Below are 16,599 nucleotides of genomic sequence, written 5' to 3'. Positions count from 1 at the left end.
TTTCATTGCCAAAGACCTGGGTTTGATCCCTGGTCTGGGAACTGAGATCCCACAAGCCATACAGCATGGCCAAAATTAAATAAATAAAAGAGAGACTAAGAAAATATTTGCTATTTATAGATGTGTATTTGTGTATACACATATTTATATATATACACACACCTCTATATAAACACACACAAATTTATAATTCACACATACACATAAAACACACACATATCTATAATTCATATATATAATATTCAGAGTACATAGAAAACCCCCAAGTAGTGCATCAATCCAGACTCCCCTTCTCATCCAACATCAGATGTTTATTTGTTGAGAACTGACTGTGCCAGGCACTGTGTCAGACACTGGGAATACAAAAGTGACTAACACAGACAATAAATAAATAAGATATTCGCAGATTGTAACAAGCATAACAAGTGTGGAAAAGATATGAGGGTGGGAGAGTTGATGCAATGGCTCAGGAGTTATGCTGGCCAGAGGGCCAGACTCAGCCTGCATAGTGATTTCTTGAAAAAATTTGGACCAACATCTAAACTCGGGAGATTTTATGTAAATTCCATATTTCTGACTTCTCTTAAAGATTAGAACTGGCCGCACTGGCCCTAAATTCCCACATGAGCACAAATGGTCAGAGTAAAGTAGCAGCTGCCCATTTTGATTGGACAAGTTTATTGCTCAGTTTGTTTTACTCACTAACATTATCTGCCTGACTCTTGGAGGCAACTGAGTTCACAGATCCCATGATGGAGAGTAACTTGGAGAGGTTCACTTTAGACAATAATCAAGGAAGTAATGTTTGAGCAACCTCATGAAGAATGAGGATGAATCAGCCATGTGTAGAGCTAAGGCAAGAACTTCACAAGAGCAAATTTCAGAATCTAGAAGCAGTTCAAGGCCAAAACTATAGCAAAGCACTTCCAACTCCCACTTTGATCACAGACTACTTTCACTGTATCCCAGCCAGAAACCGGTGACTCATCTCCCATTTATAACAAGCATTTTTTTCTCCTATGGTTGATTTCTAGTTTCATACTGTTATGGTCAGAAAAGATGCTTGAAATTATTTCTTTCCTCTTAACTTTGTTGAGTCTTGTTTTGTGTGAAATTATGTGGTCTATTCTAGAAAATGTTCCTTGAGACTTGAAAAGAATATGTACTCTGATTCTTTTTTTAAAATTATTTATCTGTTTTTATTTTTGACTGTGTAGGTCTTCGTTACTTTTTGCGGACTTTCTCTAGCTGTGGCGAGCAGGGTCTACTCTTCATTCTCGTGCATGGGCTTCTCATTGTGATGGCTTCTCTTGTTGCGGTGCACAGGCTTTAGGCACGTGGGCTTCAGTAGTTGTGGTGCGTGGGCTTAGCTGCTCCTCAGCATGTGGGATCTTCCCAAACCAGGGATCAAACCTATGTGCCCTCTGCATTGACAGGCGGATTCTTATCCATTGCACCACCAGGGAAGTCCTAGTTATTTTTTTTGCTTTTGTTTTGTTTTTTGTTTTATTTTGTTTGGATATAGTGTCTTGTAGATATAAGTTAAGTCCAGCTGTTTTATTGTGTCTATAGGATTTCTGTTGTTTTACTGATTTTCTGTCTGGAAGATCTGTCCTTTGATGTCAGTGAGGTGTTAAAGCTTCCTATTACTGAAATATTTGCCATATATAGGTGTGTATGTGTTATGCACATATATTTACATATATACACACACGTCATATGTTCACATAACTTATGTCAATTTCTTCCTCTATATCTGATAGTATTTATGTATTAGGTACTCCCATATTGGGTGTATTTCTGTTATTGTTGTTCAGTCATTCAGTCATGTCTGACTCTGCGACCCCATGGACTGCAGCTCGCCAGGCTTCCCTTCACTAATCTCTCGGAGTTTGCTGAAACTCATGTCCATTGAGTCAGTGATGCCATCCAACCATCTCATCCTCTGTCATCCCCTTCTTCTCCCACCTTCAATCTTGCCCAGCATCAGGGTCTTTTCCAGTGAGTCAGTTCTTTGAATCAGGTGGCCAAAGTATTGATGCTTCAGCTTCAGCCTCAGTCCTTCCAATTAATATTCAGGAAATTTCCTTTAGGATTGACCTGTTTGATCTCCTTGATGTCCAAGGGACTCTCAAGAGTCTTCTCCACCACCACAGTTTGAAAGCACCAATTCTTTGGTGCTCAGCCTTCTTTATGGTCCAACTTTCACATCCATACATCCATCTATAAAGCTGGAAAAACCATAGCTTTGACTAGATGGACCTTTGTTGACAAAGTGATGTCTCTGCTTTTTAATACACTGTCTAAGTTTGTCATAGCTTTTCTTCCAAGGAGCAAGCGTCTTTTAGTTTCTTGGCTGCAGTCACCATCTGCAGTGATTTTGGAACTCAAGAAAATAAAGTCTCTCACTGTTTCCATTGTTTCCCCACCTATTTGCCATGAAGTGATGGGACTAAATGCTATGATCTTAGTTTTTTCAATGTTGAGTTTTAAGCCAGCTTTTTCACTCTCCTCTATCACCTCATCAAAAGGCTCTTTAGTTTCTCTTTGCTTTCTTCCATTAGGGTGGTGTCATCTGGATATCTGAGGTTATTGATATTGTTCCCAGCAATCTTGATTCCACTTGCAAGTCATCCAGTCCAGCATTTCACATGATGTACGCTGTATAAATAAGCAGGGTGACAATATACAGCCTCCTTTCTCAACTTTGAACCAGTCCATTGTTCCATGTCTGGCTGTAACTGTTGCTTCTTGATCTGCATACAGATTTCTCAGGAGGCAGGTAAGGTGGTCTGATACTCCCATCTCTCTAAGAATTTTTCACAGTTTGTTGTGATCCACACAGTCAAAGGCTTTAGATTAGTCAATGAAGCAGAAGTAGATATTTTTCTGGAATTCCTTTGGGTTTTCTGTGATCCAACAGATGTTGACCATTTGATCTCTGTTCCTCTGCCTTTTCTAAATCTACCTTGTACATCGGAAGTTCTCGGTTAACATACTATTGAAGCCTAGCTTGGATTTTGAGCGTTACCTTGCTAGCATGTGAAATGAGCACAATTGTACGGTAATTTGAACATTCTTTGGCATTGCCCTTCTTTGGAATTGGAATGAAAACTGACCTTTTGCAGTGCTGTGGTCACTGATGAGTTTTCCAAATTTGCTGGCATATTGAGTACAACACTTTAACAGCATCATCATCCTTTAGGATTTGAAATAGCTCAGCTGGAATTCCATCACCTCCACTAGCTTCGTTCATAGTAATGATTCTTAAGGCCCACTTGACTTCACACTCCAGGATGTCTGATTCTAGGTGAGTGAACATACCATGGTGGTTATCCAGCTCATTAAGACCTTTTTTGTACAGTTCTTCCATGTATTCTTGCCACCTCTTCTTAGTATCTTCTGTTTCTGTTAGGTCCATACTGTTTCTGTCCTTTACTCTGCCCATCTTTGCATGACATGTTCCCTTGGTATCTCTAATTTTCTTGAAGAGATCTCTAGTCATTCCCATTCTATTGTTTTCCTCTATTTCTTTGCATTGTTCACTTAGGAAGGCTTTCTTATCTCTCCTTACTATTCTTAGGAACTCTGCATTCAGATGGGTATATCTTTCCTTTTCTCCTTTGCCTTTTGTTTCTCTTCTTTTTTCAGCTATTTTGTAATACCTCCTCAGAGAACCATTTTGTCTTGTTGGGTGTATATTGGGTGTATATATGTTATTAATAACACATGTAATATCCTCTTCTTGTAATATAATGATTCCTTTATCATTATATAGTGTCCTTCTTAGTCTTTCTTTATGGACTTTGTTTTAAAGTCTATTTTGTCTGATAAGAGTATTGCTACCCCTGATTTCTTACTGTTTCCATTTGCATGAAGTACCTTTTTCCATCCCCTCACTTTCAATCCATGTGTGTCTTTTGCCATAAAGTGGCAGCATATTGTATGTTCTTCACCAGTCATTTTAATTGTGCACATCCTGAAATATCTATGCACAAAGACATTCAGGGAACTTGACTACCTTCTGCGAAGTTTGGTTTCAGTCATATTATTAAGTCTTCTACGTAAAAATTCCACTCAGTAGCAATTATGTATTATGTTCTGTTTCTAGTATTCCCTTGAAGCCACGTCAGCTGCCCCAGAACTGAAATCTGGGCTCATGTGACCAAGCTCTGGGGTACATAGGCTGACTCTAGAAGCTCAGGATAAGGCTATGAAACTCAAGGGAGCTGGAGTGTTGAACTCCAGGGCAATCTATAAAGACAAAGGTATGTGTATATGGCTTTCCTCCTAGGACATCTAGTCTTCCTAGAATGATTAGGAACAATAACCACAAATCTCAAGTGAGCACTTGGGACTTCCTGATAATCCTATTGTATTTCCCTAGCCACTCTGCCACTCCTCAAGGCAACCTCACATCTATTCTCTCCTCGAATCTCTAAAATGCCCTCTCCCATCCTTACACTGAGGTAATAACTTCCTTGTTCCTTATTTAACTAAGTAGGAGTAATCAAAAGACACTTTCCATCATCACATCTAACATTCCACTGCATTTCTGTCTTCCCTCTGCTACAGTGAATGAACTAACTCCATTTGTCTACTATATCTCATCCACTTTTTTTTTTTAGGTTTATTTATTTTTGGCTGCACTGGATCTTTGTTGCTGTGAGTGAGCTTTCTCTAATTGTGGCAAATGGAGGCTACTCTTTGTTGCAGTGCAATGGGCTTCTCATTATGGTGGCATCTCTTGTTAGGAAGCATGGGCTCTGGAGCGCAGGCTCAGTAGTTGTGGCACATAGGCTTAGTTGCTCTGTGGCACATGGGATCTTCCTGGAACAGAGATTGAACCTGTGTCCCTGCATTGGCAGGCGGATTCTTAACTACTGGACCACCAGGGAAGTCATGGATCTAATCCACTCTTAACCTCAAGGATTTTGCTCCTGTAATTATCCCCTTCTCCCTCAGTTTTTCCCCTCTTCCCAGATCATTCCCATAAGTATACACATGTGCTGTAATCTCTTCCATCTGGGAAAAAAAGGAATCCTCTTCTGATCATATGGACCCCTCAAGCTGTTGTCCCCATTTTTTCCCCACCATTCTTCCCCCTCCCACTCCTGATTATACCAAAAATTCCTAGGAAAAGTAGTTAATACTCATCAACAGGAGAAAAACAACCATGCTGATGGACCTCACTTATGGCTGCCCAAATGTCAGGCTACATTTCTTTGTTCTATGCATTCTCTCTCACTCTTCTGAAGGCCTCTTCATACCTTCTCTTTCCTCAAACCTCCACCACTTCCTCCCCTATACTCACTCTCAGATAATGACTTCCCTTCTATTTCACAGTGAAAACAGAAGCAACTGGAAGATAATTTATATAACACCTCACAAACCGTATCTATCCATCTACCTGCATCTGTGCCCATATATGTCTTATAATAACGAGTGAATGTTCTACACACTTAAGACCAAGCCCTCCACTTGTGTATCAGATTTTTGACTATTCAAAGATACTACTCCAATTCTACTCCAACTGTTGCATCAGTTTTTCTATGTCTAACCATTCCCTACATACCTACATGCTGTAATTTCTTTCATCTTAGAACCTTACATCCTATTTCCCTGCCTACCCCCTATATAGAAAAGTTTCTCAAAAGAATTGTCTGGTCTTTCTGTCTCCAAATGTCTTGCCAGTGTCTCTTGAACCTACATCAATCGGGCTCTTGCCCCCACCAGTCCACTGAAACATACCTAGTCACCAGTGCTCTTATCCATGGTGATGCTGCTAAATTAAATGGTAAACTCTTAGCTTTCATCTTATTTAACATATTAGCAAGAAAGAGCAACAGAGCTCACCTGGTTCTGAATCCTGATGGCGCTAATATTGCTTACAATATGTCAGCTGGTAGAAGTTTGGGAATGTGGACCACCATAATGGGGAACTTGCTTCATACCTTTCTGTTACTTCAGAACTGGTTTGGAAAAAGTATGTGTGGAGAAAATACTGCATTCTGTTTGGCTCTTACAAAACCACATCCATCCACCATGCTTAACCAGGTCTTCCTAATCTCAATTTCTACATTCATTAATTTAAGGAACACACAGTGCCTGACTGTGCTCACCCTTAGTTCCACAACACAAGTGATCTTACAGGACTGTGAGTTGTAACCCACACTTGTCTTCAGAATGATTCTCTGGCCCTGCTCGCTTTCTGACTGATTTCACCTTGTTACTACATCCACTCAAGTGGCTTGACCTTTTTCTGACCACCTATACTAGCACTTCAACCTGTTCTCCATGCTCAGATCAGCCACACTCTTATCTGGCTCTTCAGTGAGGGCTTTAACAGCAACATTAAAATGGACCTATTAACACTTCACATTCTTAACACATACTATAATGATATTTTTAAAGTTATTCACAATTTTCCTTTCAAGAAAGGTTTTTTTTTCCCTTCTAGTAGATATGAGGGCCCACTCAAGCTTTCCTTATCATAGTCATAATGAAAACTTGTAGAAGTGAGTCAACACAGGTAACTAAATATTTTGCCAGTCTCTGCCCCCTTCCTTTCTTTTCCTCCTCCTGCTGCTGCTGCTAAGTCACTTAAGTCGTGTCCGACTCTGTGCGACCCCATAGATGGCAGCCCATCAGGCTCCCCTGTCCCTGGGATTCTCCAGGCAAGAACACTGGAGTGCGTTGCCATTTCCTTCTCCAATGCATGAAAGTGAAAAGTGAAAGTGAAGTCAGTCGCTCAGTCGTGTCCGACTCTTCGCGACCCCATGGACCGCAGCCCACCAGGCTCCTCCGTCCATGGGATTTCCCAGGCAAGAGTGGGGTGCCATTGCCTTCTCCGCTTTTCCTCCTGATAAAGTACCAAAATAGAAAAGCCAAAGAGGAAACCTGGGTGTGGAGAGCATATTTTGGTCTGTCCTTGACTTCAGAAACTCATTTTTATCAGGTACTCAAAGTTGTTCAGGGAGCTAACTCACACTAAGCAAATTCAGAGTGCCTCATTTTCCTCACCTGTAAATGGAGATAATAATGCCTTCTTTACTGATCTGTTATGGAGAGTAAATTAAACATACAATGTATGTAATACACCTAAGATCTAGCACATAAAACTGTATGACAGATGACTGGAAGAAAAGTTAAAAATCATAATGTTATTTACATAGGGAATATATACCTTTCCTTTGACTGGAATATATTTGCTACTCAAAACATACTTGCCAAGGTAGAGAGCCTGAAAAGCAATATATATATATATTTGGGTCATATAGCTTATAGGATCTTAGTTCCCCTGGGTCCTTTGGCAGTGAAAGCACCAAGTCCTAACCATCAGACCACCAGGGAATTCCCATGAAAAGCAATATTTTTAACCATAAGATTTCTTGAGAAGCAACAAATGCTAGCTGGCATCAAAGGATAGCTCATCCAGACCCTGAAAGAGCCTGGTCAATTGCAGTTGCTCACAGAGGAGCATCCCTGACCAGTGACCAGAACTCTCTTGTCCACCAATCAGTAATTCCTACCCCTCCCAGACTCACCTTACTGATCCTAATTCTACCAGCTGCCCCTGCAGGTTCAGCCAAGCCTCCTGAGTTCATTCACCTTGAGTACCTAAGCTTTCCCTCCCTATCCTGCCCAGGAGAGCCTGGCCACATATCTGTCCTCTCCTTTGCTGAATCTGTTTCACCAGTTGCTTTGAACCTCATTCTCCCATCTTCTTTTAGTGACACACCTGCACTCTTTTCTTGGTTCAGAAGTGTCTTAGAATTTCAGAAAAATTCCCTTATGTGGCCCTTTGCTAAGACAACTCCCTTGCCTTGTTATATGAAAAATCTAGGTCAAGCTAGACATAATCCCAGCATACATCTCCACTCAGGGCATTGCCCACTGACAGGCATCTCAGAGGCAAATTGATGGGGATTGGTGGTAAAGAGTACTTATGCTTGTCCTTGATTTGAAACAAATGACAGAGTCTCCCCGCCAGACTCTCTAGTGACAGCCCTCCAGCCACAGACACAATGACCTCCAAGCTCTGCAAATCCAAAGGGCCTCACTCGATCTTCCTCCACTGCAGCCTTTATCATTCCTCCTCCCAGAGGAACTCCATACTGAGTCCTCCTAGTTGCTCTTACTTCCAAATGAATCTCTTCAAAGAAAAAGTAAATCTTTGGTAAAAGCTGTATTCTCGTTTTCTGAATCTTGTCAAAGGGATCCCATAGGTGCTTTTCCCCACCCTTGCTGGAAAGTACTCTGCTCAGTCTCCTAGTTCTCTTGACCTCTCCTAGCTGCCTGTTTGATGACCCACTATGAGAAGACAGCTGGATATGCCATTCTTAGACTCCAGCAGAGGGCACTGTAGTTCTGGCTTTTCGAACAGGAGCGTGACCGGCACAATGCAGCCAAGAGTGAACTGGCCAAAGTCTTTGAGCCCCTCTGCCTTTCTAAATGGATAAACGTACTGAAATTATAGAAGTGTATTTTTGGAAACACTCATACATCTCATAGCTGCTACAGACCATCATCCTCATCCACTTGAAACTAGAGGGAGAAGATACTCAAGCTACTCACAGTTAGATAATATCTAACAGACATTACTCGCAGTTGTCTTGAAGTTGGTATAACTGCAAGCAGAGTAATACCACCCTGCCAGAGCCTCAGGAATGGGCACCTCCAAGGCAGGTGACTGTGTCTGTATTGCAACAGATAGACCACTTTTTTCACAGGGGCTTGATCTTTCCCCCTGGTTCTCCCCACTGAGACTGGTCTAATCCACTGAAGAGTGACCCACCAGGTTCCAGTCTTCTCTGTTCCCTCTATGCTAGTCATAGGAAATGATGTTCTGCATTTAAGTGATGCTCAGGGAGGCAAAGATCTACTTCTGGAACAAAGTAATATTATTACTAAGTCCCTTACCCAACACAAGGCTTCTTCAGGGTAAGAAGACACCCTTGACAGGGCCCTCATTGAGCTATACACAAGGGAGCCCACTAAGAGGGTAGTTCTATCAGCTCTTGTTTTTCCTTAGCCCTTGGTCTTTCCTGGGAACCCTGATGGTATTTCAAAAGCCAATTTAATGTGGTGGTTAAGAGCATGGGCAGTAGCGCCAAAGTGCTGGGTTAAACTCATGTCTTGGCCATATGCTAGTCATGTGATCTTGGCAAATCACTAAACTTCTCTGGGCCTCTGTTTCTCCATTTATAAAATAAGGTTACAGTACCCACGTTTTACAGTTGTGCCAAGCACATTCACTGCATATCAGCTCTTTTTATTGCTGTTATCTCTAGAAGATCCAATGGATCTAGAAGATCCATTTTATATCAGCAGTCTGCAAAAGACAGCAGTCTGCATTTTATATAACCAGCACTGTCTCTATCTTATCTCGTGCCCCACCCCCACTTTCCCTGTGTTCAGAATTCTTAAGAACTGCACTTTAAGGAAGATATTTTTGGAGGCAAAGGAACTGCCCCCATGTGTAAAATGTGCCCTGAGAATTGGTCTGGTTCCCTGGGTTTATGTTCTTGTTCACTTCCTCCCAAATCCCTGGCAATTTCCTGATATCAGGAAAGACTAAGTGCAAGATAGCCTTCCAAAAATACTTCAACCAGTTTCAGTCCGTGTTAATACTCCAGTCAACTTGCCTCATATCTAATACGACCTCTTAGATAGGAGTCATATTTTATGTACAATACCACAACATCTAGAAATGTTGTTTGCATTTCTACAAGTATGTTCTACAAATATCTTGTATGCATTTCTAGTCTGGGTGGTATTACTCTGCTTACAGTGACACCAACTTCAAGTAATATCTGTTAGATATTATCATCACTATGTACTAAGAATGTGGAACAAACCGGCAAATACCTTAATCTAAAATTCAGCATTCTGGGAGCCACTGAGGTAGCGTAGGTGCTTAGTTGCTCAGTCATGTCCAACTCTTTGTGACCCCATGGGCTATAGCCCGCCAGGCTCCTCTGTCCATGAAATTCTCCAGGCAAGAATACTGGAGTGGGTAACTATTCCCTTTTCCAGGGGTTCTTCCTGACCCAGGGATCAAACCCAGGTCTCCTGCATTGCAGGAAGATTCTTTACCATCTGAGCCATCATAGGTAGACCTATTCTAAAAAGTTTTCAGTCTGAAAACATTGTGGCCAATCAGCCCCAGTTCCAACTAACAGAAACAATGGGCAAAGCAGTGGGAAACTAAGATTTTGTGACCTTCCTAGGGGCCCTGGGAAGTTTATACTACTGAGAAATCTACAACATAAATTTGGAAAAGTAGAAGATCCAGCCAACTACTTTTGCATTACCCCATATATCTTTCACAGTCCATTCAAAGCATTAAATGTGGTCTTTTGGCAATTTCTAATTTATGGCCTGGTTCTAGAAGCTGTCAGGGCCCTTCCTATCTATTTACCACAAAAAACCATATGGAGTATAGTATTAACTGAGTGGATGAAGAGCCTCTGTTATACCATCTGCCAAAAAAATGATGAATTTTTCTCCCTTGTCACAGTGGAATTTACTTATAAAGAGTTCATTGCATCGCGCTATCCAGAACATCCCCTTTCACAGTAGCTGTGGCATGATTCTTAACTACCCGTCACTACCCTTCACCTCGGGTAGCTTCCAAAACTTGGCAAAGCTATGGGTTACCAAAAATATCTTCCAGCTTGCCAAATGCTGATCCAAGGAGTAGGCCAACTAGTGCTTGATTCAAGAGGAAGGCATCCAAGTGGGTGATACTGTCTAATATACCTCCAAGCACACGGTAACCCATACAGGAAACTGGGTGCCTACTACTCAGAAACTGACATAACAGTCATCTGGTAAAAATCATATGGCTATACTTTAAAGAACAATCAGCCTGAGGCCTCAGGACCAGAGAAAGAGCTCCCACTGTCGCCTGCACCCAGTCAGTACTTACTTGCAGTCCAGGTCCCATTGCCCCCGAGGAATATGCTCCTGCTCTTTCTGGGTCTGCACTTACTTGGCTATGGACATTCTGCCAACCTTAGTGGCATAATTTGGAAAGTCAAATTATGCCACTTAGTCAAAGTCAAACAACCAAACTCAAATGACACTGTTTCTAGGAAATGTAACCTGTGATGAAGTATAAAGCCAACCCCTGGTTCAGTCCAGGGTTCCACCTGTCCCAGCCTTCAACTGTCAATGGAGGGGCCTCAAACTTTGCCCCACTCTGGTGGTGTCACTGTCACAGAGAATGTTAAAGATGTCCATGGGAGGGCAAGAGGGAGGGTGGAGGGACAGATGATGAACGTGTGGGGCCAAGCAGAATAAAGGGGAAAGCAGGAACTGCGGAAGAACTACAGAACAGCGGGCAACCCCACCACCCACCCAAGATGAGTCAGCAATCTCAACAATTTCCAGAGAGAATGGCAAACTTTGATCCAGTTCACAAGCTCAGGGTCCTGAGATGCAAGCCAAATCTAGCCTATTTAAGCAGAACATGAATTTTTTTTAAAGATAGTGGTGAGATTACACCAAACTTAAAAGCTTTCATATGGCAAAAGAAACAAATTGAAAAGACAACCTACAGTATGGGAGAAAATACTTGCAAACCATATATATGATAAAGGGTTAATACCCAAAACATACAATGAATTCCTATAACTCAACAGCAAAAAAGAAAGAAAATCCAATTAAATGGGCAGAGGATCTAAATAGGCTTCTCCAAAGAAGACACACAAATGGCCAACAGGTATATTAAAAGATGCTTAACATCTAATCATCAGGGAAATGCAAATTAAAACCACAATGATATGTCACCTCACACCTCTTAAAGTGGGTATAATTTTTTTAAAAATCCACAAAAGTTAACAGCATTGGTGAGAAGACAAGGGAACCCACATGCATTGTGGTGGGTAAGCAAATGGGTACAGCCACTGTAGAAAACAGTAGGGCAATTTCTCAAGAAATTAAAATAGAACTACCATTTGATCCAGCAATCTCACTTCTGGTATATATATCCCCAAAGAAATTGAAATCATGATCTCAGAGGGATATCTGCACTCTCATATTTGTTGCAGCATTATGCACACTAGCCAAGACATGGAAGTAACAGAAATGTCCATCAGGGCTTGGATGGATTTTTTAAATGTGGTAAATGCATACAATGGAATATTACTTGGCCTTAAAAAAAAAAACTAGGGAAATCCTGGCATTTGCAACAACATGGATGAACCTGGAAGATATGCCAAGTGAAATAAGTCAGAGAGAGGACACATATTACATGATACCACTTATATGAGGAATCTAAAATAATTAAACTCAAAAGAAGCAAAGAATACAACAGTGTTTGCCAGAGGCTCAGGAGAGGAAAAAACAGGAGGGCAGTAATCAAAGGGTACAAAGTTTCAGTTATGCAAGATGAATAAATCCTAAAGATCTACTGTACAGCATAGTATAGTTAATACTATACTATATACTTAAAACTCTGCAAAGAGACTAGAGTTTATGTTAGATGTTCTTGTTACAAAATAATAATAAAGAAGGTGGGAGGAAGTTTTTGGAGGAGATGGATATGTTTGTGGCATAGATTTTGATGATGGTTTCACAGGTGTATACTTATTTCCAAACTCATTAAGTTGTATAAATTATATATGTACCACTTTTTTTGTGTGTTACACAATGAAGTAATTTTTTATTTAAAAAAAATACTCAGGTGTGTCAGGTCTTAGCTGCTACACGTGAGATCTTTCACTGCGGCCCACAGACCCTCTAGTTGTGGTGCACAGGCTCAGCTGCTCTGCAGTGTGTGGGACTTAGTTCCCTGACCAGGGGTCAAACCCAAACCCCCTGCATTGCAAGGCAAATTCTTAACCACTAGACCACCAGGCAAGTCCTTGAAGTAGTTGTTTAAAAAATATTAGGAGGCACATAAAAACTGTAGAAGGGACAGAGAACCAAGTTTGGCAGACAGTAACCAGAAACAAGGTTCACAATCACGCCACAGACCTGGCTGTGCAGAGACACCAGTGCATTCAGTGCTGTGGGCACTGCTGGCCCCGAGGACACTGGGCCCCAGATAATGCTGCTGGAGACAAGAGGCAGCTTCACCGCCCCAACCTCCATCAACAGAAAAAGGCTTCACATGGTCCCAGCTTCTTCGCAACCCCAATCTTTGATTCAAAATCTGAAGAAGACACGTTGATTGGCCTAGCCAAACCTCTTGGCCCTTGGCCTTGCTACAAGAAAGGCTGGGTATCTTAGTCCATGCAGGCTGCTATAACAAAATACCGTAGACTGGGTGGCTTATAAACAAAAGAGATTTATTTCTCACAGTTCTGGAGGCTGGCAGTCCAGGATTAGGAAGCCAGGTGAGGGCTCTCTTCCAGGTTGCAGACTTCCTGTTGTTCCCTCACATGGCAGAAGGGGCCAGGAAGCTCTCTCAGGCCTCTTTTTATAAGGGCACTTATTCCATTCATGGGGGCTCCGTCTCATGAATCACACCCCAAGAGCCCCACCTCCAAATGCTATTACCTTGGGCATTGGTTTTCAACATATGAATTTGGGGGGCGGGGGAGTGGAGGGAATTCAAACATTCAGACCACAGCACTGGGTAAGGAAAATCTCATCTTTTCAGTCACTATAAGAAGATACAGATTTTGCATCTGAGAAGATTCCTAAACCTCCGTAAGAAGGCTAAGACTACACTATCCCACTCTATACTGCCTTTCCAGCTCTTGGCCCTGTCCCTCTCCACTTGACCCAGCACCAGTCCAGCTCTAAACCAAGAGCAAGCTGAGACCTCTCTAATGCTTCTAACACACTTGACACCTGCTGCCCCAAATGCTCTTCCTGATACTACTGTGTCCCATGAACCCCTTCTTACCCTGCAACACTTGGCTTGTGAGAGGCTTGGAGGGATCCCTGCCCTGTGCCAGGTTAGCATGGAGACCAGAGACTGAGAAAGTCAAATAACCCCATTTGCTAGGTACTCAGAACAAGTCTGCTCTCATTTCAGAGCAGAAGAATCCAGTGCCCACTAGGCTTCCCCCTATTATCTCAGAAGATGGGAATTACTCCGTGCACCAAAATAGCCACACAAAGTACCACGAAGCTGTTCGGAAGGTATCGTTAAAGACATGTAAGTATCATGGATTTGTCACCATTCTAGGGGCAGAAAAGGTGTGTCTGAGTTGCTAGAGTGGCTGGGATGTGGTGGGGCGCTGTTTTAGAGCCGGCAGCAAGGTCAAAAAGAGCCAAGAAGAGACTGAAAAGAGGGAGAAAGTAGGCTCCAATAGTGAGGTAAGCAAGATAAGATAAAAATTGAATCAGAATTGACAGCAGAAGATCTACCTGTGAGTACTTTCTCTTTCAAGTGTCTCACCGTGGATAAGTCACTTATCCTTTTTTAACTTGTTTCTTCATTCATTTAGGAAAAAAAAAAAAAGGGCAGAAAATGCAGACTCCACCAACCTTACAAGATTGTTAAGAGGATCAAAGCTTTGGAATTTGAACTGAGTTTCAACTCAACAAGCTGTGTGACCTTGGGCAAAATTCTTTGATCACTTAACCTCTCTGGACCATCTGAAAACTGGAATAACAATCTAGTGTTTTTTGTGAAAGAGAAACTTACATTTTAAAAAGTTCCTAGGACAAGCCACTGATATAGGCAGATACTTGCAGGAATCTCCAGGGAATTCTGCTATGTAAAGAAAGCCAATCCCCAAAAGATCCTGTACTGTATGATGCCATTTATACAACATTCTTAAACTGACAAAATTACAGAACTGAAGAACACATTAGTGATTGATTACCAAGGAGTGGAGGGAGGAGTATGTGACTATAAAAGGGCAACTCTGGGATCCTGTGGTGACAGAACTTATCAATATGTTAATAGCCTACTTGTAACAGTGAAAAGTGGAAGTTTTTTTTTTTTGTTTTTTTTTTTTTGCTTAATCGTATTGGACTCTCTGCAACCCCATGGACTGTAGCCCCCCAGGCTCCTCTATCCACGGTATTTCCCAGGCAAGAATACCGGAGTGCATTGCCACTTCCTTCTCCAGAGGGGGCTTCCTGACCCAGGGATCAAACCCAAGTCTCCTGCACTGGCAGTCAGATTCTTTGCCGCTGAGCCACCTGGAAGGCCCCAATAATATAGTAGGGATTTTTTTTTTTAATAATAATTATAAAGACTAGATAGCCAGAATATTAGGCTATAATCCTAAGTTTTAAAACATATACAAATTTTATACATTGGTATAATTAGATTTATACAATAAATTAAGAGTGAAAATTCAAAAAAAGAAAATCTAGGTAAGTCTGATATTAAAATTTTTTAAATATCTAATACAACATGTAGAATTTAACAGGTAGTTGATAAATTATAGGACTTCCCTGGTGGCTCAGATGGTAAAGCCTACAATGTGGGAGACCCGGGTTCAACCCTGGGTTGGGAAGATCTCCTGGAGAAGGAAATGGCAATCCACTCCGGTATTCTTGCCTGGAAAATCCCATGAATGGAGGAGCCTGGTAGGCTACAATCCATGGGGTCGAAAAGAGTCAGACATGACTGAGCAACTTCACTTTCACTTGATAAATTGATATGTTAGCAATACCTAAACATAAGGCAGTATCACTGCTAAATTTCAGAGAATTTCCTGAAATAAGCCAAGGGGGAGGGGAGGAAGAGCCAGTAGACCCATCTTGCACATTTTCTGAGTGGGTTGTGTGGTTAGGACTCTGTGCTCTTATTGCCGAGAACCTGGGTTCAATCCCTGGTTGGGGAACTAAGATCCCACAAGCCAGGTGGCATGGCCAAATAGAAAAGAAACCAAGTAGGCAGACCACTTGTTTCTGCACCACCTTAGCACTTCTGGTAAACACAGGAAGAACCAAGACTGATTCCACTGACCATGAAGGGTGTAAGACGCTGAAATCCAGAAGTGGAGCTGGGTGTGGTGACTACATTTCCAGGACTTCTCAGCATCTGGTCAAGCCTAGTTGCTAGGTTGGGCTTGTGGTGCCCTGAGGCACAAAAGGGGGCACCCAACTCTAAGAAATCTGATAACCTGCCCAACCATTCAGTCCCCAATCAGGTCTTCAGGGTCCCCCTGACTGATGCTCAGAACTTCAGCTTCTGGCGGTCCAACGGTGCAGGAGTGCGCCCAGAGGAGACCATGCCATGGATCCGGAGCCCCCGCCACTGCCTCATCAAAAGTGCAATGACCAGGTTAGGTTGGGAGGGGTGAGGGTGGGGAGATCACTTAAATCCTTGGAGATGCTTTCATTTCTATTCAGAGTTGGAAAATGGAATAGGAGGTTTTGGTCTTACCAGGGAAAACTGGCCCCAGAATCTAGGCAGTAGTGGCTACTGTTAGTAGTGGCTATTCAAAGGAGCTAAAAGATTTATCCGTGTCTTTGTGTTTCACCTTATGGCTATGACTTCTGAACAGACTCAAGAATCTACAGCATTCCTGTGGGAGGCCTGGAATGTTTCTGCTCCCTTCACTGCCACCTCCCACCCCTCTAAGCACCACCCATTGGCAGCAGCTCCACCTCTTCATCACTACCCCTGCCCATTCAAGGTTTAAGCCCCCCACCCCCACCCCGAGTCCAGCCTAACCT

General features: G+C 42.2%; 2 protein-coding genes across 4 annotated transcripts in view; one reads left to right on the top strand and one right to left on the bottom strand.

The window, feature by feature from the left end:
* Positions 1 to 16,599, bottom strand: part of ADCY6 (adenylate cyclase 6) — a 54,925-nt gene that overhangs the window by 17,787 nt on the left and 20,539 nt on the right. The window lies entirely within an intron of this gene.
* TEX49 (testis expressed 49) overlaps positions 1 to 16,599 on the top strand; it is a 52,296-nt gene that overhangs the window by 31,536 nt on the left and 4,161 nt on the right. For all 3 annotated transcript variants that reach the window (XR_006337458.1, XM_043885608.1, XM_043885618.1), the window contains exons 2-3: positions 13,994 to 14,116; positions 16,060 to 16,204. Coding sequence is in view for 2 of the 3 variants with exons in the window: in XM_043885608.1 (XP_043741543.1) it covers positions 13,994 to 14,116; positions 16,060 to 16,204 (268 nt within the window). In the remaining variant the exon portion in view is untranslated. The remainder of the gene's footprint in view (positions 1 to 13,993; positions 14,117 to 16,059; positions 16,205 to 16,599) is intronic.

The sequence above is a fragment of the Cervus elaphus genome, chromosome 3, assembly GCF_910594005.1.
Source record: "Cervus elaphus chromosome 3, mCerEla1.1, whole genome shotgun sequence".
NCBI lineage: Eukaryota > Metazoa > Chordata > Mammalia > Artiodactyla > Cervidae > Cervus > Cervus elaphus.
Note: the sequence above shows the minus strand (reverse complement) of the source record. Positions and strands in the feature narration are given on the sequence as shown.